The sequence below is a fragment of the Drosophila grimshawi genome, unplaced genomic scaffold (genome assembly GCF_018153295.1).
Source record: "Drosophila grimshawi isolate 15287-2541.00 unplaced genomic scaffold, ASM1815329v1 contig_311, whole genome shotgun sequence".
Lineage (NCBI taxonomy): Eukaryota > Metazoa > Arthropoda > Insecta > Diptera > Drosophilidae > Drosophila > Drosophila grimshawi.
In genome coordinates this window covers 23,630,279-23,656,991 of record NW_025063098.1, presented here as the reverse complement: position 1 = coordinate 23,656,991, position 26,713 = coordinate 23,630,279, and the positions used below count along the sequence as shown (strand labels likewise).

At 37.7% G+C, this 26,713-nt stretch overlaps 1 protein-coding gene across 2 annotated transcripts in view; it reads right to left on the bottom strand.

Annotated features, from left to right (window-relative positions):
- Positions 1-9,588: 9,588 nt before the first annotated feature.
- Positions 9,589-26,713, bottom strand: part of LOC6568360 (hemicentin-2) — a 79,885-nt gene continuing 62,760 nt past the window's right edge. Inside the window, exons 10-15 of one of the 2 annotated variants that reach the window (XM_001994643.3) lie at positions 25,672-25,830; positions 24,508-24,681; positions 23,704-23,817; positions 22,140-22,173; positions 20,135-20,390; positions 9,589-9,778 (exon numbers count right to left, since the gene is read on the bottom strand). In XM_001994643.3, coding sequence (XP_001994679.2) covers positions 9,647-9,778; positions 20,135-20,390; positions 22,140-22,173; positions 23,704-23,817; positions 24,508-24,681; positions 25,672-25,830 — 869 coding nt within the window. In that variant the 3' untranslated portion in view covers positions 9,589-9,646. The remainder of the gene's footprint in view (positions 9,779-20,134; positions 20,391-22,139; positions 22,174-23,703; positions 23,818-24,507; positions 24,682-25,671; positions 25,831-26,713) is intronic. The other variant, XM_032740560.2, reaches the window with a different exon arrangement.

The window sequence follows — 26,713 nt, the reverse complement described above, 5'->3', positions numbered from 1 at the left end:
CAATGGCCTGAAGTTATATTTAGGTGAACAGCAAATGCAATTAACAAATTCTAGTGCCTTAGGTATTTTTAATTTCGCAAATAATTGTAGTTACTGAATATCCACTTTTTTTTTTATAAAACATATAATTAATATTTGCAACATAGTGTAATACTGTGCCAAGTGAATTAATTACAATTTCAGCTATCTGTTTTCCACCCAGTTTTGACATTTGGGGTGGACGTTCTAACAAGTGCAGGTGATTTCCTGTTCTATAATTCGGTTCAAGGAAATGGATATTTTATTAGCAAAATATATATAATGTTTGCTGTTTTTAAATTTAACTGGATTTTATGTTAAGTGCATTGAATTATTTCTGCACAGTTTTGATTTCGAAAACTTCTCCACTTCGACAAGTGTTATGCAAGCGTTGCTCATACGGCAAGAGGCCTGCAGTCAGTTGTATCTATGTCCCAAAATCGCATGTAATTAACAAAATATCAAGCAAAAGTATGGCATAAGAATTGTCTGTTTGGGCATTGGTTTCACGCTGCCCGCATCATTTGGCAGAAAGTAAATCACAATAAATTAAGAGACCAGATGACAGCCATATATTTGAATTCGTGTATCCTTGTGTGTGTGTGTGTGAGTGTGAAGGCAGGAGCTATCATGTGCTCGTGCCTAAATTAAATGATTAACAAGATTATTTACGGCACGCGCCGTTAGCCAAATTGGCCAAAAGCAAAAGCCACCAGTTTTTGTTTGGTTGGCACTGGTAAAGGGGGGTGGGGAGTGTTGCGGGAGCTAGTGCGTGTACAACTGTGTAAGTTTTTGTATGTTGTTGCACAAGGAACGCGGTCAACAGGACGCGACGCATGTTACCCGTTTCAACGGTTCAAGGACATGCGGAAACGGATGTACAGTTTGTGGCGGTATTTTTATTGTTGTTGTTCTTGCTGTTTGTTCCTTTTGTTGCTGTAGCTTTCGGCACGTAAATTGCCGTGTCCAGGAGCAACGGTCAATTGCTTTACTCAAACAGACGACGGCAAACGATGGCGCTTGTTTTGTTTGCTGATTGCGCAAATATTTGCGCAGGCATTAAAAGAAGAATTGATGGTCAAACAAGGTGTGTGGCAACGGTGCCAGGGAAGTCGCGGAATGGGCAACAGAGTATCGCCACGTCGACGTCTGTCGGCAGCAATATAAATTTAAATATTAACGCCGACTTAACGGCAATGAGTCTGTGGGTTTTTTTGTTTCAACCTCCACTGACTTCTTGACCGCCGCAGCGGCCCAAACGTTTGCCTTAATGCTAACAGCCTCGTTACTTTTTATTGCACGCACAGTTCGCTATTTGATGAGGGTCTCGGGGATGAGGTGGGGTAGCTACGTAAGGAATTCCGTTTAGTCATTACGAAGCACGAAAAAAAAAAAAATCAAAAATAAAAGGAAAGGTACGAAAATTGTGATTATGAACACAAATTTGCGCTTAAATTGTGGGCATTAGTTGAGCGTTACGGGCGGTGTAAAATGTGGGGTGTAGCGCATTTTTATTAAAAAAGTGCAAAGTCATTAAATTTTATTGCAAGTTAAATTTTTCAATAAGGCAAAAGCCCCAAACGGCGCATTGCGATCCACTCTGCGGTCTTAGCACAATTAAAGACAAGATGGGAATAACTCGGCCAAAATTTGCCGCGGTTTAAAATGCAGCGAGATTAACTGTAATGCTCCAGTTTTACTTAGACAAATACTTAACAAGCTATGTGTACTTAAGCATTTACTTGATTTTATTTGGGTTAGGAATATTTAAGCAGATGCTATAAATAACTGCTTCGATTGATGACTATAAAAATGCATACTTCATTTAATTTATCTAACTTTTACAGTACTTGAGATCAAGAAATGTTGAACAACAAGGAATACTTTTATGGAATATGTATTAAAAGCCCAAAGAATTTTAATATTTATTATGAGCGCTGTTGGGTCTATTGGGCTAATCATATTTTAAGGCTTGTGGTGTAATGTAATTGGTTGCGTGCAGGTTAGAATTTATGGGTTTATTTAATATTCGATTTTATTAGTCAATCTGTGATTATCAGTTTCACGAAAAGATGGTGTGAAGTGCAGCTGAGCTAGTCTGATTAAGGTTCTCACAATAAACCCATTTCAGTTTTGAGTAGAACAGATACTTTGCAGCAAAAATCATGGTGGGAACATTCGCCATCATTCAAATCCTTTACTGGCTGACGAATATGATTTTGGATGACAGCTGCGGAAATTCACTTAGGAAGAATACCTGTGAGACTTGAGATATCTCCGCATACTAATTCTTTGTTCGGGGTAAATTGCTTAATAAATATTTAATAACCCAGGCAAGGTATATTGTGAGTATAATTTTTAGCTGGTTTACTTAATTATTCTTCTATCCAAAGCCATGATGATTAATCGGAAATGATTCTCTGTCGCGTATGGCGTATCTTTAGTTAAGTTTTCGTTGCACCTGAAGCACTTGGTAAACAACTCTTTACTACGTAATTTGGGATTTCTAATTTTTGTTTGCTATACTTGTTCTGTATATTACAGTGCTACAAGACTTCCGCTTAAGCGTGAAGCAATAAAATGCAAATTTGTATTTTGTGCTTAAGCATATTAAAAAATAAAAGGCACCTGCAGATGTTGATACTTGCTGCACAAATATACGAAAATAAATTACATTTATAGTGGCATTCGGGGTACACTTTAGCGAGGCGCTTACCTACCCTAACACTCACACATGCATACACACACTCGCACACACATATACAGCAGGGATATTCTTAAGCCCCTTCTTTTAAAGCATGCCATTTATGACATCCGTGCACCGAAAAGAAGCAGACAAAAATTCTGTTGAAGCTGAAAACAAAAACCAAAGCAACTCGGTCAATTTGCTGTTTGTTGAAAACTAGATACCCTACATACTGGAATTTATTTGAGTAAATTTGCTGTGATAATTGATTTTATTAGACAAAAAAAATTTAAATTTTGCCATATTCTTCTAATGATGGCTTCAGAAAATAATAATCTGATCCGAAAGTATTTGTTACATGTGCTCAACTTTTACCTTGATAGATTTCCATACAAATTTCGAGTCAAAATGAAGTAAATTCCTTACTGAAATCTTTCATATGCGTGCATTAAGTTAAGGTACCCATTGTGAAGTGTATAGAAAAGTGGCAACGCATAAAAACCATATTAAATGCCTTACTCTCAGCGCTATTGTTTTTGGCTATGAGCGTCTGGGGCATGACTGCTCAGGACTACAGACTACAGACTAAGGACTATGATTTTCGTTTGTCATCTTTTAATGGTGCAATTAGAGCACACAAAATGCGTTTGCTGAAAGCTGAGCTGCGGTTGCTGCTGTTGCTGCTGTTGCTGTCGGTGTCGCTAGCACCATAAAGGATTTTTAATAATAGCTCCAAATTACAATAGGCAGTCGCACAAAACCAAACAAACACACAGATAACGCACATGTATGTATGTATGTGTGTTTGTGTGTGTGTGTGCAAGCAAATTGCGTATACGCGGTGGCACTTTGAAACAAAAGCCACGACAATGTGATAGATAGTTGGGGGAGTATCCTTAATGCTGCTGCTACTGCTGCTACTGCTGCTGCTGCTGTTTTCTACTGCTTTTGCTTTCGCTATTTCTTTGCTGTTGCTTGTTTGGTGTAATTTGATGCGCTATTGTTTGCCGCATGCGTTTTTCATTGTCTTCGGCAACACTTTAGTGTCAGCTGAGATTTTGGTTGCTTGTCGTTGTTGCTGTTGCTTTGTTTGTTTTGTGCTGATGTTGCTGCTTCTGCTTTAGTTTAGTTCTCGCTTTCCCATTGCTATGCAATTTTGTTGTAATTTATGCACGTATTGTTTCTTCATTTTGTCATTAGTTTAGCATTGCAACGCCAGCTGCCTGAATTTATGGCAGCTGGCCCTAAGGCAAACTTTTGGCCGCAAGTTCATTTGCGGAAAACTTGCAAGCCGAAAAATAGTTTTTGATACACGATATAATTCATTTAAAATAGTAACAACAAGGCTTGTTCGTTGTAGGATAAATTAAAGGGAAATATGCGAAAATGATTAAAACTGCAGCTTTTAAAGATACAAAAGGTTGCCGGAAGTGCATTGAAAGTCGAGTCGCTTTTCCATGCAGCTCAATGAGCTGGATACGGAAATGCAAACGCAATAAATTATAGCCGTGCCGAATGAAGCGACACACATAGCATGGAATGAGTCTGAGGTGGCTCCCACAAGGATACTCTGACCAACATAAATCCTTACGGAAATTTATGGTACGTTGAACTTAAAATGAAATACAATAAAATGTTGTGCATGCAGCTGCAGTGCAACGAAGATGCGACATCCTAGAACGATACAAACACACGCACATAATCGGTAAAAGAAAGGGCAGCAAAAACAATGGATGGGCTCACAACACATAGTAATAATAAAATTTATTAACGTTGAACAATTTTGCATTTCCTGGCCACGGGCCATGCGGCGCTACGCAGGCAAACGATGTAAGAAAATGCCCAAAGATGCAATAAAATGAATGCTAAAGCATTACATTTTATATGCCTCTAGATGCATGCGTAAATAACGCTGAAAGGCGATCAAAATGAATGACGCCATAAGAAAGCAATGACACGAGAATTGTGTTAAGACATAGCTTGTCTTGTATGAGACCCAACAACAGATTAAGTCTTATCAAGAAATATATTTTTGAATCAAGTTGATAAATGGGCAATAGATGCACATTGGAAGGAATTGCATTAGGTTCGGACGGCTTTAAGCTTCTCATGAACGGGACGGACTTAAGCTTCTCATGAAACATTTTGTATAAACGCGTCGAGTATGCAAATCAAACCAAATAAAAATAGCTCACATTTCATTGAGACATCAAGTTTCTTGAACCCCTTAACGTACGAGCAGTTTGTTCATTATATTAAAAAGTCAATATATACTTTAGGTACTTACTTTTTATTTTGTTGGCTGGAAAACCCAACTCAAGTTTAGAAAATTGCTGTTAGCTACTTCAAAAAAGTATATCTTGGCAAAATGGAGTCAGTGCACTAATCAATGTGAAGAACATGATAATTAAAATGTAAAATGCTAAGAATAATATTACTTAATGATTTTATATAATAGAATTCATCCCAAATGTCTCCAAATTTCATTCTCTTTTTCAACTTAAAATATATCTTTTTTTAATTTATAGTAAAAAAAAAGAAAAACTTAAGCTTTACCTATTATTGTATGAACAATCTTTTCTAAATTTTTGATTTCCTTACTTTGCAAATAAAAAATTTAATTACGATATTATTGCCAAGCTGAAATATATCAACTAACTAAGCTCATGTTCAATTTGAAACTGGTCACAAATAGTAAAACAAATATTTCGGTAAAAAATGGAGCGATTAGCATTTGATTCCAATTTATATATTATATTTTTCAAAAATATTAAGGAGTTATCGTGGTTTTGCCAAGATATAATTTTTTGATTGATAAACAGTAGATTTTAATATATCATCAACAGGAACAATGTTCTCATCACTTATTACAACTTTGAACTACAAATTCGAGCCATGCCTGAGAATTGCATTCTTTGAAGCAAGCGATAAAATACATTTAGATATTCCCCAAGTTCATTAAAGTATTTCAGATAGTTTGCAAGCGACAAAAAAAGTGTAAGTGCTTCAGGCTAATTAGTGCAATAACATAGTTGACATTGGTGCGTTGGGCGCGTTTCTTGGGGGGTGCGGTGATTTCGAGTTGAATGCAGGCGGCAAGCGATTCAACGAGCAGCTGCAGGTGCACTGGGAATGCGAAAGTGCAGTTGTGGGTGACATTGTGAAAATTATAATTACAAATATAATTATAATTAGTGCACTTAAAACTTAAATCAAATTAAAATGCATTTTTTGATTATGCGCAATAAAAGAGCGAAATGAAATAAATTACAAAATTGTATGTGATGTTGCAGGTGAAAAGCTTCATTAAAGTTCAGCTATTTGTTGGCTTTACTCATTTAAAAAAAACACAAATTGCAGTTAAAAAAAACCTTAAAAGTATATTTAAAAAGTTCTCAAACTGTGGTCGCTAGTTTCACATACACAAAATAAAATAAAAAAAAATTAAAAAACGAACGGAACGAAAACTTTGTTGTATGCAAATTAGAGTGCACATTAGAAACGCTAAGGGTGTTAAATTTCACGGCTAGTTATGTTGTCTGAAAAGCTACGATGCAAAGAACGAGACAGAAAATAAAGAAGAATGTTAACGAAAACGAGACACGAGAACTGTGCTGGGTGGCTTGGTGGTTACTGGTGGTGGGGTGGGTGATGGTGGTGTGCTAATATAGCCTATTGTTCTTGCTGTTGCTGTTGTGGGCCTTGTGATTGTATGTGTGCGTGTTTTTGTTGCAGTCTCTTTGGAGTGTATTAATAACATTAACAAACTTAAATGGAACGTGAAATTATTAATTGCCGGCTTAATTAATTTATAATGAGTTTGGCCTGGCAGCTGTGCCGAGTCATAAACCATAACCAAAACCAGAAAATTGTTGGTGTTTGGCTGATCGCCGCATTAAGTATACGCAATATTGTGCGATGAATGATCGTGACAAATCATAAAATGCAGTACGTGCTGATGTGAGTGCTTGAGTGTGTGTTAATTAAAAATGGTGCACACTAAGTACTTGGGGTGTCTCTATGTGAGTATGTTTTTGTGTGTGTTGAATTCTAGGGCCCTTGTGTGACTTTGCTGCGGTGTCTTTTCAAGTTTTTTTTTTTTTGTGAGCTGTTTTTAGGCTGTGGCTGTGTTTGGTATATATAGTTTGTGTATATATAAAATTTGGTTTTGTTTTTGTATATTGAGGATCTCTTTTTGCGCTTCGCTGGTTATCACAGAACATTCAGTTAAAAATTACAATATGCATTGGATGATGCGTACACTATATATATGTATGACTAGGTCGTATATTAATTGTCATATATTTTAATAGGCAATATGTATATATATTGTATACAAGTACAAGTATAAGTATTAAAAATGATTTTTTTTTCAAAGTAAATAAAATCCAAAAAACGTTCGTATATACGCCAGGGTTGCACCACATAACAAATCATGATCATATCATTATCAGGTCATCAAATTATTAGCTTGGTACAAGTACAATTAGTAGTAGTATTATATTATATGTATATTATGTAATTATGCTTATTAACTGTTAATGGTTTTAATTGTAAATTGTATGCGCAAATCACGATCATCAGCAGAACGAACGAACGAACGAGCGAAGGAACGAACGAAGAAACGAACGTAGCAATTTCCGGCGTTCTTTACGGTATAGGCGATTATGTATTTATATATGGATATAGATATAAATATATATATAAATATATATATATATATATATATATATATATATATAGGTGTGTATGTAGATGTAGATATAAATGACAATTCAATGTACATATCAAAGTAAAAAGTCAATCAATTCAGTTCATTCTCTTATTATTACATCATCAAAGGTCATCAAAAGTAAGAAAAATAATCATATACATAAATATATTCATTATTATTTAGATATATGGTATGTATATATATATATATATATATAGTTTATATATATGTTTGGTGTGTAATTATATAATTTGTTAGTTAAGGTCAATTCATCAATCCATATCAATTAAACAATTTACATGTATGCGTTTATGTAGATATATATTTTAAGAGAGAGACAGAGTGACAGAGAGACAAGAGATAAGAGAGGAAGAATACGGGGTGGGGCGCTCACCAAGTCCACATAAATTAAATTTTAATTGAAAACATTTCAACAAAATATTCAAATATGCCTTCTTTATCTTCATCTAGTCAATGGAAATAAAAATATGTTTTTTATTATTTTTTTTTTATTATTATTATTATTTTTACACTGTCAGAAAGACGTGAGACACAAATGAGTTTTACATCTCTCGTTTGGGCTAATTAGCTTGATAATTGCCTGCTGGAATTTTATATAATTATATCCCTACAGCCACATGTGGGAAATAAAATCTTACTTGGTGGGTGGGTATGCTGGGTGTTTGGTGGGTTGCGTGGTTTCATAATCACTATAATCATAAGGGGCAACGCAGAAATTATACAAAAGTAATTATAGTTTCGAGTTGAATAAAGTAAATTCTATATGCAAGATAAGACATTTGCCAAGGTGTCGTTGTAAAAGTGTTTGTGTGTGTGTGTGTGAGTGTGTGGGTGTATATAAATGTGTGTGGAAAGATGCTGCGGTAATATGGGCGTGCGTATGGACTGAGGTTTTTGAGTTTTGGGGCATTCGCTGAACAGATGACAATTGCTGGTTCGGCGAATGCATTTGTTGATTGCCAACAACAATCTCAATTGAAAGTACTTGCAGCTTTTTGTTTGTATAAAGTAGAAAGTATTTTTCATTGTTTGTTTTAAATTATAAAAAAAAAATTTGTATTTATATTTTTCAATCAACTGACAGTGAGCGCACAGAGTTTTAAAAATTCATAACAAACGGAGCGAGCGCAGCTCTGGGCTTATGAATAAATCAGAACTGAAAAAAAAAACATTTATTGTTCCATCCATACACAAGAGAGAGAGAGAGAGAGATAGAGAGAGAATATGTGAAAAAGAGATAGAAAATTATCCAAACGTTTGCACAAGGCACACATACATACAGCGGCAAAAGGTGAAATGCGAATACAACGAACAAAATCAATAAATATTAATAATAATAATAATAATGCCCAATGCAATATTAATGGGAACTCAACTCAAAATTATCAAGGCACACAAATGAGAAACATTATCACACACACTCTTACGCAATTAAATTGTATACTTTTTATTATTTATATTAATATATTCTTTTTTCTGTTATAAAATTGTTCATCATTTAATGCGGTACTCAGTTTTCTCTTCTACTGTTTTTTTTTTCAATTCTCTTGGGTTTTGCGTTATAAATTAGTTGATCTACATTATCCTTAGTTATCATATAAATGTTTTGTATAACTTATTTATTTAATTTTTATTGATTTTTTCTGAATTTGATGTTTTGTTTTTGTGGTTTGTTGAGCTGCTTTGCAAACCATTCATGAAGACTTTTCTACATAAAATACAAACTGTTACAATTGGAACACATAAGCTGAATGGAATTGATTAATAAACTATAAATATATATGTTTTTTATCACGCTACATGGTAATCGACATGACTTTATTTAGTATGCAGCTATGATCTGGATTAAAAATAAAGTGTATGATGCATAACCTTAGCTATTATCAAAGCTGAAGAACTGATCTCAATTGCATATTCGCTAAGTAACTGAAAAACTGCTATATTTAAGTCCAGGACTCGATCTAGGAATACAAAGATTAGTAATTAGTGCTCTTTTTATAATGTTTGTTGGTTTGTTGGTTTGACCGCAATTCTAAATTGAAAAAACAAAAAATGTTAAATGTAGAAAATAAGTTTTTATTAAAAATCAACTTCGGTTGCTTGTCAGTTGCAAATAAATATACGTATGAATAATTTTATTTAATATACACTTAGTAATAAAAATTAAATACACGGTGCACACATTTACATTGCATTTCACTTGAGATTCAAACATCATATTCATCATCATCATCAATATTATAATTATTATGCGCTGGGGCATTTGGCGCATTGTCCTTCGTAATTTCAATTTTAATTGGCTTCTGCAAAGATGCTGTTTCATATATCTTTACTTTCAACTAAAAGGCATAAGTGTAGCTCAATCATTAAAATTAAAACATCGATCAAGTTTAAATTGATGTAGCATATAAAAGGGGTGATCTAAAATGGATGTAGGTATACTTATATACATATATAAAATTAGCACATGTAAATCAAAACAAATAACCAAGCATTGCGCCATATAAGAAATTAAATTGGTAATCAAAATGGTTGCGATTCATATCAGGGGTATATTAAATAATATATATATATATGCATTTCAGTTCGATACGGCTTTTCCGACCAAAAAGTGCCACATTTAATATGGACAACAAGAATAATAATGTAATGAACGTGCCGTGAAGAACTTTTGTAATTTCATAGTGCATCAGGCTCGACTCTCTGTTTCTTGCTATTTGTATAGCGCTAATATTTATTAACATTGTTAATTTGTTTCAAAAAGTAAATAATAATGTATGCAAAAAGGAACTCATTTTAATGACTGGCAGTGAAATGAAATTATAATAATTGCGCTTTATATATTCGTATATATATAGCCTTTTATTGTTGTTGTTGCTCTTTGTTTTAATTATTGTTTACACTGCGATGCATTTGATTTGTTTGTGTTTCGAGGTGGACTTTGAAGTGGTTTGACTTCGGGTGGGCCATATTTGCTAGGGAGAGTTTTTACTTTGGGTTGTAAATGCTATTGCTCTCAGGTTTAATTGGCTGTAATTAAGAGTTATAATTGACGCCACTGGCATATTTAATGCTTTAATGCACTGTTATCGAGTTGACAGCCCGTGAAATGAGTATTATATTTAAATGCACTTATTATTATTACTCATGAAATACTATGTCAAATTTGTTATAAAAAAAAAAGAAATAACTTGTTACCGAGCAAACTTTGCAGCAGACAAGAGTCAACGAAAGGGCTTCAAAGTGCGCTTTGCAGTTTACAAGTGTGTGTGTGTGTGTGTGTGTGCGTGTGTGCGTGTGTGAATGTGAGTGTGTGCCAAGTGGAGTTGCGAGTTGCATGCGCTGTGTGTGAGTGTGTATGTTTGTGTTTGTGTTTGTGTGTGAGTGCGCACATGTGCTGGCCATAATATGCATTAAAATACCTGTAGCCTGAATTTTTGGCCAAATTATGTATTTCGCTGTTGCGCCTGTCAAGATTATCGCTTGGCACTTACATAATTTAAAGTTGAGTTGCAAAAACTTTTGCATTATTTTTAGCTGCTTGCCGAAACTCTGCACAATTAATTGGATTATATTATTAGCAGACACAACTTATGCAGCCGCGACTCACGTAGAGAGTGGAGGGCCTGGTAAATTATGCGGCAAACAGCTGCAGCCGAAAGTTGTCATACATTTTGAAAAATGCAGAAACATGCAAGAAGCCAGGCAAAGAGTGAGGGGTTAGCCCTTGGGCCACGCGCGCGGAGGTTGCTTTGTTTGCAGCATATTGTGTTATGATGCAATGAAATGCTTTTGTTGATTTCGGCCTTTAACAAATTGCATGAAATGTTAACTGATGGTCGCGAAAAGAATGAATCGAATAGCAGCATAGCAGCGACAATAAAGTTGTGCAAGTTGTCCGAAAAGCCTTTTCGACTAATAGTCTAGCAGCACTTCTGTGCGAAATGGAGGGGAGGCGTGGCTGAGTTGTTGAGAACTGAAACTTTTGATTTATGTACTGGGGGCAAGAATTGTGGTACATGTCTGCGATGCCTGGCATTTTATTTATGAGTCCTATTAGCTAAGTTTTTATTCCGTGAATATGTTGCACCAACAAACAGAAAAGGAGCAAAAACAAACGTGATCTATCCTGGAAGTATTAATTACAATTCATTTACCAGCCGCTAATTGATAACTGTTTGCAGAAAATTGTATTCATGAAATTGAAATTATGACATAATTTTAAAGTACACACAAACGCAAACGCACATTCACTTTCAGACAGAGGAACACACACAGGCAGACAGACAGCACACCATGCCGCATGAGCAGATACAAATATGCAACAACAGAAGATACAAAAAAAAACATATATGAAAAAAAGAAAAACTATTGTGTAAGCATAGTAAACAAGTAATAAAGCAAGGCACAGGAAGACTTTGCCTTTTTTTATTATGATGTATTTTGTTAGGGGGGCTACTAAAACACAAAACAAAATTCTTGGGTACATACTATGAATACATACATAAACAAATGCATGTGTGTGTGTGTGTATTTGATAAAGTGCAACAAAATCGGACGCATGAGGGCAATAAAAAGTTTGGCAGCAACACAAGAAAATCTCTTTAGAAAAATGAAAAATATGAAAATTGATATTTAAAGAATTGTTTATAATTCCACATTTGCATCATTGGACCTCACAGTTATATGCTGCTTATTTTTGTTTCGTCGTGTCTTAAACCTGGCTCATATAAAAACATGCCTCAACTCTCAAAGAGAGTAAAAACAAACGCAAGTTAAACAAAAAGCTAACACAAATAAGTAGATGATTGTCAATCAAACGAGAGAAACATGTTGCATATTGCATGTTGTACAAAATGCTAAAGACACTCGCAAAAAGTCGCGTGCAAAAGTCAGGCACAAAATATTTCGAGCTGGAACTGATTGGGGAACTGGGTTAGGTAATGTTTATAGAGAGTGGGTTGGGGTCGGTGGGGAGATGCACAGTGGTTGCCGTAATTTCTGATTCGGTTGCTTTTATTGGACACAGTACAAACGCTAAAATTTAACTAAAAAAGTGAAGAAAAAAAAAAGCCAGAAAACAGAAAGACAAACAAAACACAAACAATCAAATTTGTAGATCGCAGAACTGTATCGTTATGGATTTCGATATTGAGAGTTACCAAAGAGAATGCACAAAACGCATGGAGCATATACATTTTTACGGATAATTATTAATATATGGTAGTATGCAGAGATATTACTGGTTACTTGCTTTGATTTTGATGTTTTACATATTGGTAATATTTTTTTTTTGTAATTTTGATTTTTTTTTTTTTTAGGGGGTACACATTCCGTTGGCAATTCGGTGTAATTGTGATGAAACTATTACATATGTATATATATGTAAGTGTGTGGGTGTGTAAGTGTGTGTTTGGTGTTTTTACTTTCACAACCCATTGTGAATCTCATTGAATAAATTTCAGTATATAAGTAATAAAGAACTAATGGTAAATAAACATAAACTAAATTAACATTAGCACATTTTAAAAATAATACGAGACGAATGCAGCAAGATGTCCTAAGTAAAAATACTAAGTATCATACTGATTACTTAATCATACAAGTAAATGTTAAATGGTGCAGCTGAGGCTGCGCTTTTTGGTTGCCTGTTGCTGTTGCTGTTTTTTTTTTTTTTTTTTTTTTTTTATATTGTTTTTTGTTTGTTTTGTTGCATACTTAAAACAAATTGTAAACACGAACATAGGCTTAGGCATAGAAAATGGGGGAAAAAGTATATGGTATATATATATATATATATATGTATATATATGTTGAATATAAATGTGTTGTTGTTGCGCGTAAATCGCGGCAGTTTTGGTTTTGAGACTCGTGTTGTGTAAATTAGCAGTTAGTACTTTTCTCTGTGTATGTGGGTATATAGTAGCAGTATCTGTGTGTGTGTGTGTGTATCTCGGTTCGACTTTTCTCTCTATAAATTCTCAAGCACTACAGCAGTCTTCTTCTTCTTATCAAACTCTGTTTAAGGTAACCCACTCAAGCAAAATAATTTAATTACAAATACAAGTTACTGTAGTTTAATCGAACGTGTAATTAACTCACATGCAATTAGCATAACAGATTTTAATAAATTTCCCCAGTCAGTATTCATGTTGTTGTTGTTGTCTCTGCTTCTCTCTCTCTCCCACTCTCTGATAAGCAATAAAATGGTTTATGTCACAATAGACTGTTGCAACACCGATAGTAATCGAGTCAAGCTGCAAAACCAGCGCTGCATCAAAGAAATTTTAATTTGACTTTCATTAATTTATATGTCGACTGGCCCATGCTTTCAACGTTGATGATTTTGAGATGCGAGAAACGGATGACGTGAAGGGGGGAGTGCGGGGTGGTGCGGCATGCAGCAAAAACAACTGCCGATAAGTTGATGGTCAGCTATAAAGTATGCCATGAATTATTATTGTTGCTGTTGTGCAAAAAGCAAATAGCAATGGAAACGGCTGTTGAGGTCCCCAGCCAGGATCAACACGATGCAGACTGCGCCTGTGCCATATGCATAATGCAGCAATTGCTGTTGTCAACCGGCCTGGCTGCCAGCTTGCCACTGTGGAACGGGCAGTTGCCTCCTTTCCTTTTTTAGAGCAGCTGCCAGCCAGTAAATTAAGCGGAAAAGTGTGCTGGCCGGCCAACAATAACAGCAACAGAAAGAAGAAGAATGAAAAAGAAAAAAAAAAACAGAAAAACCAGCTGAAAAATATTGCACACAAATGCAAACTGCTGCTTTGAGTTGGGTAGAGCGAGCGGTGCAAACCGGGACGAGGTGTTTGCACTTGGCTCGTCTGGCAGAGCTATTTGCTGCAGTTGGAAATAACTCAGCCGCAAATGAGATAAATTGCGCGCATACAGATAATTGCATGGGCGAGCTTGCAGCAGGGGGGTGGGGAAATTCGAGCACATGCAACATGCAATAATTTTTTTTAATATGTAACAGCGTAACTTGAAAAAGTAAGAAGCCAGTTTTAATATACACATATATATATCTTGTTTGCTGTCGCTTCACAAATATTTATGCAATATTCATTTCTTTTTATTTCATTTTATTTTGGGTAATGAATGCAAATATTGCGTATACGCACTGTCTGCTGAATGTGATGGAAATAAGTGTCGCTTTTGCCGCCTGTCATTCGTTGCATTACCATTAGTTGTAGTTGTATTTACAGTTGTTGCTCTTTAAAGCTCAACATGTTGTTGAAGTCACACATCGTAGGTATTTGTAAATTATATTGTTACATATTTCTGTCGCAATAATCCCTTTCGCTAATATGCTTTTGCAGCATTAATAAATTTAATATGTTGACGGTACAGATTTTCATATTTTATGCGCTTTGCGATTGTAAATTTAATAGCCGTCCTGCAATGCGGCGATCGTTTTAATTTCCATTATTTCAACGTGGAAGCTCAAAATTGTTGCTATTTTTAGCTATGCATTTTTTATGTTTATTATATTTTTTATTCAATTTTTCAATTCAACTCAATTGATTTAATTTTTTTGGAAATTGTACCGTTTATTTCTTTTCAGATTTCTGTGGCATATCTCAACATTATTAAGTATACGTGTTGATAATAGATATCAAAGATCTGCAATAACTACGTTTTTGAGTACTAATTAGAATTAATCAACATTGCTTATATTACATTGTGAGGCTTTTTGATTCTTGCAATACTCAGCATTATTTTAAACGGAAATAAGACAATGACAGAAGTTATAATAACTCGCCTCGAAATAAATTTTTTTATTTCTAAGAAATTCTTTGAAATTATTTTAAGCACTGTTTAATATACCAATGAAAGGGTAAATCATTATTTTGATCATAAAGTACACTAAAACCCATCAATTTTATATAGTTTTATTTTGAAACAAAGACAAAAATTGAAAGCGTACTCAACTATACTCAAAACGACACTTTACTCATTGCAGATCTCCGATAGGCATTCAATAACTTTTAGGAGTGATGGATTATCTAATAGGCTAAACCGAAAAACTTAACAGCGCAGAGAACAATCGAATACTCGCATCTTATATGGTATATATAAAAAGTGGTAACGATTAGCTTGAAGTTAAGTTAATCAAAATTCGATATTTTTTCCTTTATCTTTTATATAGGATAAATTTTGTTTACATTGTAGTATGCATGTAAGTAGTAGGAGTATGATTTGCCATATAACTATAAATTTGATTTATGCATTGTTTTTTTCTTTCGATTTCTAATACACTTCTCGAATTTGCTAATAACTTGGCTAATTAATGTAAACGGTAATTGAATTGTATTATTGTCAGTAGTTTACGATAATGTATACCTAACTATACATACGAGTTTATGTACGTATGCTCTTCCTTACATGACATAAAGTTCATGTACTTTTACACTCTAATCAACGACAATGAATACATACATATATGAATACACAAGTACGTTAACTTACACATATAGCTTACATTTACTGCATGGGATAGATACACGTTAGTTAGCCCTAGTTCTATATATACGATTGCTTTGCTATTTGCTATTCAGAGACGGGACATACATATGTACACATTTCGATATTGGGCTCTGAGAGGTTTTTGGGGGTGGCGTTAATCCAATCAGTTGCGTTAACAATTTGTAATTGTAATTTCGACATACCTAACCCCAAAGCAATTCCATAAAATCAACCCACCTAAATACAGACAGGAGAGAGACGTAGTCGATGCTAACAAAATAATTCACATTTGGTTGTCGGCAGGTGGGGATGAGGTGCAGCAGCATCAGCAGCCTCAACTCCCCCTTTTGGATCGATAGTCATTTAAAAGTGCGCTAACACTCATATTCCAGTATAAAGGTCTCGGATACGGATGCGGAAGCTTTTGCTGCTGTTGGCGTTGCTGTTGCTGATGCCGCTCCTGTTGTGGCATGTTGCTGATGCAGCATCGTGGATCTGGGCAAATTTACTTGTGCCAACATTGCGGTTGCCGATAATTTGCCATTGTATGTAAGAACGCTGCCACCGCTGCTGCTGCTACTGCTGCTAACGCTGCTGCCGCTGGCCAAGCCATGACCATAATAGTTGAGCGCTGAGATTAGCGGAGCAGCGTTGGGTGTCATCTGCTGCTGCTGACTGCGACGTTGTGGCAACTGCTGTTGCTGTTGCTGCTGCTGCTGCTGCTGTTTGATAATGTAGTCTGCGGGCGTTGTTGTTGTTGTTGCTGCATTGCGCAACGCTATGAAGCTGTCAAAATTATCAGCCGTCGAGGAGGCATTCGATGTGCTCGAGTTGCGACGCGGCAACAAATGCAATTGCTGCTGCTGCTGTTGCTGTTGCTGCTTGGTTAAATTCAGTTTGTGCTGCTGCGACATGGATGAGTTCGATGATGATGAATTGGACAGCGAGGATGAGTTGACCGAATGTGCCGGTGGATGTTGCTGTTGATTTGCATAGTATTTGCGCATATGCTCCAGCATATATCGATTGTTTGCGCTCGTATTTGTGTTGGAGCTGCCACCTGAAGGCGATGCAGCTGCTAGTCCAATTGTTGTTGGCAGGGGCTGCAACTGCTGCTGTTGCTGATGCTGCTGCTGTTTAATGCTGGTGGCATACAGTGCATCTGTGGTTGGTCTTAACAAACTAAGGCTTCCAACGCTTGTTGCAGTTAAAGATGTTCCCGTTGCGGTTGTTGCTCCTCTCGTTGCACGATTGCGCTTGTAACTGGCCAAATTGCTGCTGCTGCTGTTGCTGTCTGCTTCCAGGTTGCCGGACATAAAATGGCGCGTTGATGTTGTAGTTGCGTCTGTTGCTGCTGCTGCCGTTGCCGTTGGATAGCTGCGCGAATAGTGCGCTTCCATTAAGTCCGCACGTCTCTCCTTCGTAGCAAACAAGACATCCGTCTCACCGCCACCCCCTCCAAAACCATAATATTCGCCGCGAACGCAAAGCTTTTCCACGTCATCATTTCTGCTGCTGTTGTTGTTGCTGATGCGCTCGAAGTCGCTGCGACTGCGTTGAAAGTGCGTCAAATAGTTTTCACCAAGAGCAGTTTCTGCCGCTGTCGCTTCCTCTTCTCTGTCTCCCTCTAGTTTCTGCTGCGTTTCGCTGTCAATGGCAATTGCCTGTCGCTGCAAATGCTGATTGAGCGATTGATAGAATGTGCTCTCTGCTAGATTCTCGTTATATACTGTTGCCGTTGTGCCCAGTTCTAGTTTGTGCGGCTGCTGCTGCTGCTGCTGCTGTTGTCGTTGATACCAATCGACATCCTCATTGCACTCGTTGACATTGACGCGTATTCGTATATCACGCTCCATATAGTCCGGCTCGTTAGTGGCCAAAGCTAAGATTGCCTCCTTTTCATCATCGCCATCATCACTATCATCATCATCATCGTCATCATCATCAGTTTCGGGATCGTTATTATAAAAGTAACGCGCTGACTTAGCGCTTTCGGCCAGCAATCGATCCTCGCTTTGTTCCAGCGCCAGCGTATAACTATTTAGATTATCAAAATAATATTCACACATCTTGTCAGGGTGCTCGTATCGCAATTTTAAAGCAGATTGCTGCTGAAGCGGCTGCAACTGCGGTTGCTGTTGCTCGTCTACTGCTTGCTGCTCCTGGTCTCCCTCAGCTGCCTGCTTTGGGATTTCCCCTTTGGTTCCCGATGTTGGCCCACTAAATACTGATGCGTAATCGGAGCTGCTTAACGAATCCGAGTTGGGATTGTGTTTTCTTGAGATGGGCAGTGTGCCCAAATTCTCATAGCAACTGTTGCTGTTGACAGCTATCTGATTATTCGCTTGCGACTGACTGCGCTTGTGGCGTCGTCGTGGCGTCTCCCCCTGCTCCATCTCCTCTCTCTCCCTGCAACGCTGTGCGGCCAAAGCTCGCCGCTGAGCCCCGCTAACCCGACCCACAGAATGCGCCGACTGCTTGCTGCTGCTCAACTTCTGTTCGAAATTCTGCTCGAGATAATGCTCGAGATAGTGCAGGTTTTTGCTCAAATCTATCTCCGACTTGTAGCTCTTGTATATAGTCGCCTGTTTGCCAGCTGCATGTGCTGCAGCACAGCGTGACTCATAGCTGGATATGTGTGCCCGATCGCTAATGAATCGAAAGCTTTCATCTTTGGCGAGCGTATGAAAACCGCTAAATTCGCTGGCATTGCCGCCGCTGCTGCTGGCATCGCTGCTGCTGTTGTTGATCGCCTTAAAATTGCGACACTTGTCGCGTATCTTTTGTATACCCTGGCGCGTCTTCGCTTGCAGCCGCTCAAAATAATTGGACTTGGGTGTGGTGGAGACGTGTCTTGGTGGTCGGTAGGCCGTGTGTTGGATATCGTAGCCACCGCTGCCCGCAGCACGCATGCTTTGTATGCTCTGGGTTCGATTTGGATAGCGATAGCTGAGCTTAAATTTGGGTGCCACCTGCTCATCGTGTTTGTGCAGCTTGCGCAGCGATAGCTGCTTGAATATTAGCGCTTTGGAGCGTTTCGTTTTGCCCGTTGTGTTCCTGGTGTCCTCGCTGAAGTCCTGCCTCTCAAAGCGACGCACGGGCACACCATGCAAATAATGATGATGCTGTTGACTGCTGCCAGTAGTCTCAATTGTTGTTGTTGTCGTTGTCGCCTCTTGGCGATTGCCCTCGAACAGCCTTCGCAATCCTTTTCCACTGCGCTGTGGTCGCGCTGAGCTGTTTGCGCTTCGCAGTCTTGGATTAACGCCTAGCGTTAAAATCTCATCATCGTGAAATATGGAAAATGGATTCGTTATAACCGTCGAATTGTCGGGCGTTAAGTTGCTTACGGATCTAGTCTTAATGCCAGTTCTAGAATTACTTAAGGCTAATTGCTGCTTACTGTCTAATACAACTACAACTTTGGCTTCATTATGCTGGTGCGGTTGTTGCAGGGTATGTGGGACTGGTTGGGTATGTAAGTGCGCCATCAGATCTGTCTCGGATCTGTGACGACGCAATTGGCGACGACGTCGCAAACGTCGCAACTCCCTCAATGAGTTGCTCTGCTTGCGAAAGCGATAAAAAGGATTATTGATGCTCAGCTTTTGCAGCAACAACTGTGTTTCCTCAGCGCTCAGCTGGCCAGCTTCTGGCTGATCCTCTGCTTGAACCACTGACTGCTCCTCGCTGGTTACATTTAGATTTAAGAGCTTGCCGCTGGCAACTGTTGGCTTCAGCTCACAGTTCATATTGTTCTCTAGTTGCTGCTGTTGATGTTGCTTATTGCTGTTATTGCTGCTGTTGCTGTTGCTGTTGCTACTATTATTTTTGCTACTATTTAGCGTACTGTCTAAGCTTAAACTATTCGAACTGTTGCTGCGTGCCAGCATGTTGCTGCTGTTGCTGTTGCTGCTGTAGGCTTTGGCTAACTCTATTGTTTTGTTATTACTAATATTGGTCAGGGTTGTTGTCATTGTTGTTGCAGTCTGTTCAGTTGTTGTTGTTGTATTATTATTGTTGTTGTTGTTGTTGGTGTTGGTGTTATTTGTGAGAGTATTACTATTATCATGTTCATGTTCATGTTCATGTAGTTGTTGTTGTTGTTGTTCTTGTTGTTCTGGCTGTGGTTGATAGTGAAGCGCGTTGCTTTCGTTATCAACTGCCTGCTAGACCCTAGTGGGCGGTTGTAATATCATTGCAGCCATGCGTACCTTCATTGCCTCCGGCGATCCATGTCCCGCATACTGTTGCTGTTGAGCATGCTGCGATGCTGCATGCAATGCTGCTGCTGCCGCAGCAGCCTGCTGTTGTTGTTGTTGCTGCTGCTGCTGCTGTTGCTGCTGCTGCTGTTGATGTTGTTGTTGCTGATGTTGCTGGTGATGATGGAAACCGGCGGGCGTTGTGTAAATTGAATCACCTTGGGGGCCACTTGTGCTATCCGAGCGTGATTTCAAATCAGCCTTTTCGCTGCAGGCAAAACAAAACAAGAAAGAGAAAAGACAAAATTGTTAACGAAAATTTTCTGAGATAAGGCCGCAGTGACAATTGTGTTTTTGTCAGGGTGTTTGTGGCGGTGTGGGGAATCGATTTTTTGATACCCTTATCGATGGTATATTTGGATTTTGTCACTAAAGAAGACTGGATCGAGTTCCTAAGGCAACTGATGTTAGAATCTATAGAGGTCTCTTCTCCAAAACTTTCCATAACGTTGATAAATATTATGCTCCCAGTATTTAAGAAACAATTAATGTTTATTTGAATTAGTGCAATATAAACTGTTTTTAATTTTGCATTGCTTGCGTCATTTGCAATTTAAAATAGGCTTTTGTCTGTAAATTCCAAATGCATAATTAAATTATATGTTCTAGAGTATGCAATGTTTGGCATTCCAATGGAAATTATTGTAGTTCTAATTTTCTGCCGTTTGATTGGTAAATTGAATGCCAATGGCATATCTAAATATTCAGCAATTTTCATCTGCCTGTGGGCAACTGATTATTTGCAGTGACAGCGGCGAGCTTGGGATATTTAATATCAGCAAATCCCTGGAGACAGCTTTTGCTTAATAAAGATTTTGTTTCGTTTTGATTGATACCAAATTGTATGAATTTGAAATTGTTAGTTTTGGATGCCAGTTTTTCGTTCTGGTTTGCAGAGGTCGCATATATAATGAATGTCGTTGGGAAATGTGGCTGTGGCTGCAGCGTTCCCAAATATATTTATAACGGAAATTCAAAATCAATTTCCGCTGCAACAACACGCGCACACACACACACATACACACACTGAAAGGCGCTGCAATAATAGCGCTTTTAAAAGGCGATTCGATGAAATTTTGTGATGTGTGTGTTTGTGTGTGTGTGTATGGTCCAAGTGTGTGTGTGCTACACAAACGAAATATGGTAATTTTTAAATGGGGGCAGTATGACGGGGCGGGACCGTTGAAGCGGTGAGCCAAATAACTGCCACAACCCCATAACTCATGTCAAGGCAAAAAGGGGGTGCTCCAATGAGCGATTGTTAAGGGGCGTGTTTTATGTGGCTTGTTTGTGTGTGTGTAGGTGTGTGTGACTGTATGTAAATGACGTTGAGCTGCACAACAGTGCAATATTTCTGAAAATGCCGACTTTGCAGTATTGAATATATGAACACTGTACAAATTCATCACGCATTGCACACTAGAGTTGACCGATATTCAATATACCTGTGACCGAATATTAGCAGCTGAGTTTTATTGGTAGAAATATCTTCGAGTCATGATATCAGCAGCAGCTATCTTATTGGTAGCAATATCTTTGGATGATGAAAAGCTTATACAAAGGCGCAATAGGATCCAGTTTTAGAAACAAGATGTTTATTTTCGCAAATAGGGCAAATTTACTATCGGATTTTTGTCACTGATATTTGAAAATAGCAGCAACAGTCACAGTTGTGATGCAAAATTACAATATCGCTCATCTTCACTGTACACACACACACACATAAGCAGACAGGCAGACAGCTCGTATTATTCATGGGTATGAGCGAGTGTGTATATTTTTTTGTGTGTGGCCATTTGGGACGCATAAATTGGCATGCCAGCGCCACCTGTTGGCTGCTGGTTGCGTTGTATTGTGAGCTCCCTTTCATAAAAATGTATCATAACCGGCCATTTGTTGTGTGTGTTTGTGTGTGTGTGTGTCTGTTGCTGATGGTGTGTGTTTCGCTTCAACTTACCTGTCCTTATCCGATGATTTATAGCCAGTGGAACCTGCAAGGGCGAACGCAAAAATAAAATATATATAAGAAAACTCGTTCGTATCTTTTGCGTATTTTATGTATGAGTATAGTTTATAGAGTGGATCGTCGAGCTATTCTAAAATGCTGGGAATTAATAATTCGCACGCTTATGGACAGATAGACGGACAGACAGGCTGACAAATAGACATAGATAAATTGCAAGATGCACACATAGATACACAGATACATTTGTATCTGCAGGTACGTTTGACAAATGAGCCGTAAACTTATTGATGGCCTAAAGGTGTAAAGTTGCCTAAAGCTGGCTCAAGAGCGGGGTAATTTTGATGGATTTCGACTAGATGAAATGGAGCGCGTATGGCTGGGTACGTGGGTGTGATGGGTTAGGTCGGGGCTTTAGTTTGGGATATTTGAGGGCAATTGAAGATCTGTCAAATGCCATTCGATAACTTTGGCAAGTTAGACGGGCAGCTGTGCCTTTGCTGTGGAGTTTCTCAAATTTCCACGTTTTGCCGCTGCTGTGTAAATTGACATTTTGATTGACAACTGAGAAATTGCACCCTGTTAAGGAATCGAAGGATTCATTCTTATTTACGACTAAAGTTTACACTTGTATTTCAGTCAACAGCCAAATTGGCCATACTCAAACAAATCCCTCATCCTAAATTCCTTTCAATACAAGCCGCAAAACTTTCCAGAGGCCCAGTGTACTTAAGCATCTTTCCGTTAAAAAGTTTCGTTTTACGTAGCTTTTCTTTTTCTAACGAAATTGCTTTCCATTTGCTGTTTGTAAATTGTTTTCACAAATGTGCATTTTAATTGCGCGTTGAGAAAAAGTTTTTGCGGCGCGATTTTGATTTCTAATTAGTAGCAGCCTTACTTTTAGTATTCGCATTTCTTCCAAAAAAAAAAACCTTAAAAAAAAAAAAACATAAAACATTCAACGCCTTTAAACAGCAGACACATTAAAATCTAGGAATGTTCTAAGGGCGGAGCTAAACAAGAATGCTGGTCTGTTCTTAGAGGACCTTAACCCTTTTGTGTTGGCCAACTGACCGCAGGCGCTGACGGCGCAAAACGCGCTAATGAATATTTTATGAGATTTATTTGAGTTTGAAAGAAAGAAAATGTATTAAAAAAAAGAAGACAGAAAAATATGCGCGGCTTTTCTATTGTTGTAGTTGTTGGGCGGTTTTTTTTTTTTCGCTTATTTGTTTCTATGTTTTGGCTTTGCTGCAAGTTTCTGTGTATTTTATTTTTTTTTGCAATTAGTATGACAGCAAAATGTGGCGAAAAGTTCAACGCCATCTGGTGGCATAATGAGGAAAATGCTTTAATTATTGCGACGCGTTCGCTTTGAGGCGTTTGTAATTAATACGCTGTCCTGTTTGAGCTGGCGATTGTTTGGCAACCGTTGCAATTGTTGTCCCTGGTGCTGTTGCTATTGTTGTTTTTTTTTTTTTTTTTTTTTTTTTTTTTTTTTAAGGCAAATTGAATTTTTATTTTTAATGAGCAGCTTTCCAGCAACACTTCCACTTACCCTTGAAGCAGCACTTTTTGCTCTTTATGGCATAGATGCAGAGGCAGATCAGGATTAAAATGGCGGCCATGCAGCCGCCGGCAACGCCCAACAAGTAGCTCATTTCCAAAGGTTCTGCGCGTTGCCAAACGCATCAATTGGTCCAGTTCGTTGTTGTTCAGTTGTTGTTATTGATATTCAACGACGTAAAAGGAATTTTAAATTAAATATATATGGTATGATTTTAATTGGTATAATTAATATATGCTGTTTGTTTTTTATATATACAAAATATTTAATAACTTATTTATTCGCATGCATTGTAAATGTAAAATTTAATTAAACGGTGCCGATTGCAAATGACAAATGGATTGCTTTCACTACCACATATCCATTAATAATTGCCAAAAGAAATCTCTGCAAAGACTTTTATGTATATTTGATTTTTGTTTTGTGTTATTACTTTAAAAGATAATTGAAATTATAAAACTATAAAACTATTGCTATATCTTGTGTATTTTGCCAAGTGATAAACCATTTCGGCATATCTGATATAACGTGTTATTAATATCTGCCAGGCAGACACTGATTTTTCTAAATTCGATAACTAAAAATCAAAAGTAAATAATCCAATGTAAATTTTCCCCAATCGGATGTCTTTTTTATCTTATTTAGTAGATAAAACTACTTTCTTGAACCGCCTTAGTCAATTTATGTTTCACAAATAAAATTTCTACAAAAATATATTGTATATATGTGAGTTGTGTGTGTTTAAGTAAATTAAGGTATTATAATGGTAGGAAAAATAAAGAAAACACTATGCACCTGCAAACGTACCCTCCACAATCAAATGAATGGCATGACGATCGGTGCCCCGCTCGTTCTCTACCACAAGATAGTAGGGTCGTGAATCGTGCTCATCTGTGTGGTGAATGTGCAACGTGGACAGGTAGCAATCCTCCCGCGTGTCCTGCAGCATATCATCGGCACGGAAGCGATCTAAAAGTGTACGAATAAATAATATATTGTGACATTAAATAAATGAATGTCGCGCATATTAATTTGGTCTTCGATGAGTATGAAAAAAGAACAAAAAATGACCGCCCAAACATTAACAATTTAATATCAGTGGACAAAGTGGCGTATGATCGCAAAACCAGCTCCATGTATTTGTCATGCAATTCGCTTCATTTGATTGCTGTCAGTGGCAAGTACGGAGGATTACACGCATGGAGAGACAGACAGACAGACAGACGGAAGAGATGGACTACAGGACAGCCAGAGCAGCCAGGATGCGCACGCAGACAAGCTGAAAATGAAGAGTAATGCGCGAGATTTGTTTGGTAGCTGCAGCCAGAGATGGATCCGCTGCTGGAAAGATGCAATGCAATGCAGTTTAAAAGTGAAAAACGAGCTACACATATTGCTGCTGGAATCTGGGCACTGGTTACTGGCGTGTAGTTGTCTTTTAGAACCAGGATTACCAGCAGCTGACATTGAGGGTAGCCCCCTACTTTGTGGTCGGCCGCCAACGCTAATGCCATACTAGAGCTTCCAACATGCTGCTTGGCATTCGTCTGATTTTGGCATCGTCTCTGGACGTGTAATTTGTCTTGATTTGTGCGAAACACGTCCCACTGTCTGCCGTCGGCTGTCGGTTGTCTGCTGTCTGCTGTCTGTTGTCTTCTGTCTGCTGTTTAGCCACACGCAGCACACAACACACAACACACGCGCAATGTTTGCTCAATGTCAAATTTGCGGAAAAGGTTTGTTAATGAGCACTCAAGCGTGCAGTCCAGAACGGCAGAGATACACAACCTGATGTGAGTTGCACTGTGTTTAATGCGCTGCCGCGTTAATTGAGCTGCAGCTTATTGAAATAAAAAAAATCAACTACAACGAGGCACATTTTTAATTGCATTAACATTTGCATTATCATCCAAATGAGACGCACTCATTCTGAGTACATCTGTGTGTAAATATACGCACCTATGCCCGAACCGGCCTCCAAACGCAGCGAGCCCCATTCCCAGGCAACGCGCAGTGGACGAGGATCCGCACAGACGACCATCGTCAGGCTGGCGGGTTCACCGCGCTTCACAGACACCGTATGCATGGAGGGATGCAGTCGAAGCACTTGCGGTGCGCCTGCAAAAATAAATAAATATATTTACAAATTAATCCGATTAGTTAGGCATTTTGTTGCGTTTTTCCCAACAGTGAGAATTACCCACATGCGACTATATTAATTGGAATAAACTTTACTGGGTCAGCCGAATTATGCTTATATTTATTAAATTTTTATTTGTTTAAGGCATGTCTGGCAAAGTATTTGGTATCTGTGCCGTTTGTGTTGGTTCAGTTTGTGTAACAACCATATTGTACATAGCTTTTTTAGCATTCATTTCTCGCGAGAGATACACCTCTTTGCTTATTCACAATATTCCGTATTTAAATATATATTGAATATAAAAAAATGCGATTTTCCCAACCAAATGTATCATGTATGTAATAAAATATTTGCATATGACATATATGATACAGTTGTTTGCCTAATGAATGTGGTTAGCTTGTGGGTTAATAGCAACAAATATATCTCTACTATTTCCATATTAAAAATTATTCCTTGTATTTCCGACTGTAAATAATTAATAAAAAATATAACTGGCAATTTAAAACACTAAAAGTTGGTTAGGATACAGCGGCAATTAGTTAAAATATAAAATAAACTTATTTTATAATATGACAGTGAAAAGGCACGAATAAAATGTCAAGTGTAAAACAATTTCAATTCATTTCAGTTATTTTTCTAAGAGATTAACTTAGAAAATAATTTGGCAAGCTGCCAACATCTTCTTAGCTTATTAGACATATTTGTTAAGCACGGCTTTGGGAATCCAAATCTGGCACGCATTCAAAGAATGCGTTGAAAGTAACTGTAAGTGTTGACAAATTTTACTGCCTGTAGGGTATATTATAGTCGTGAGCCCAGTGCTGCATGTAATGAGCTGTGTGTGTTTTTTTATAACTT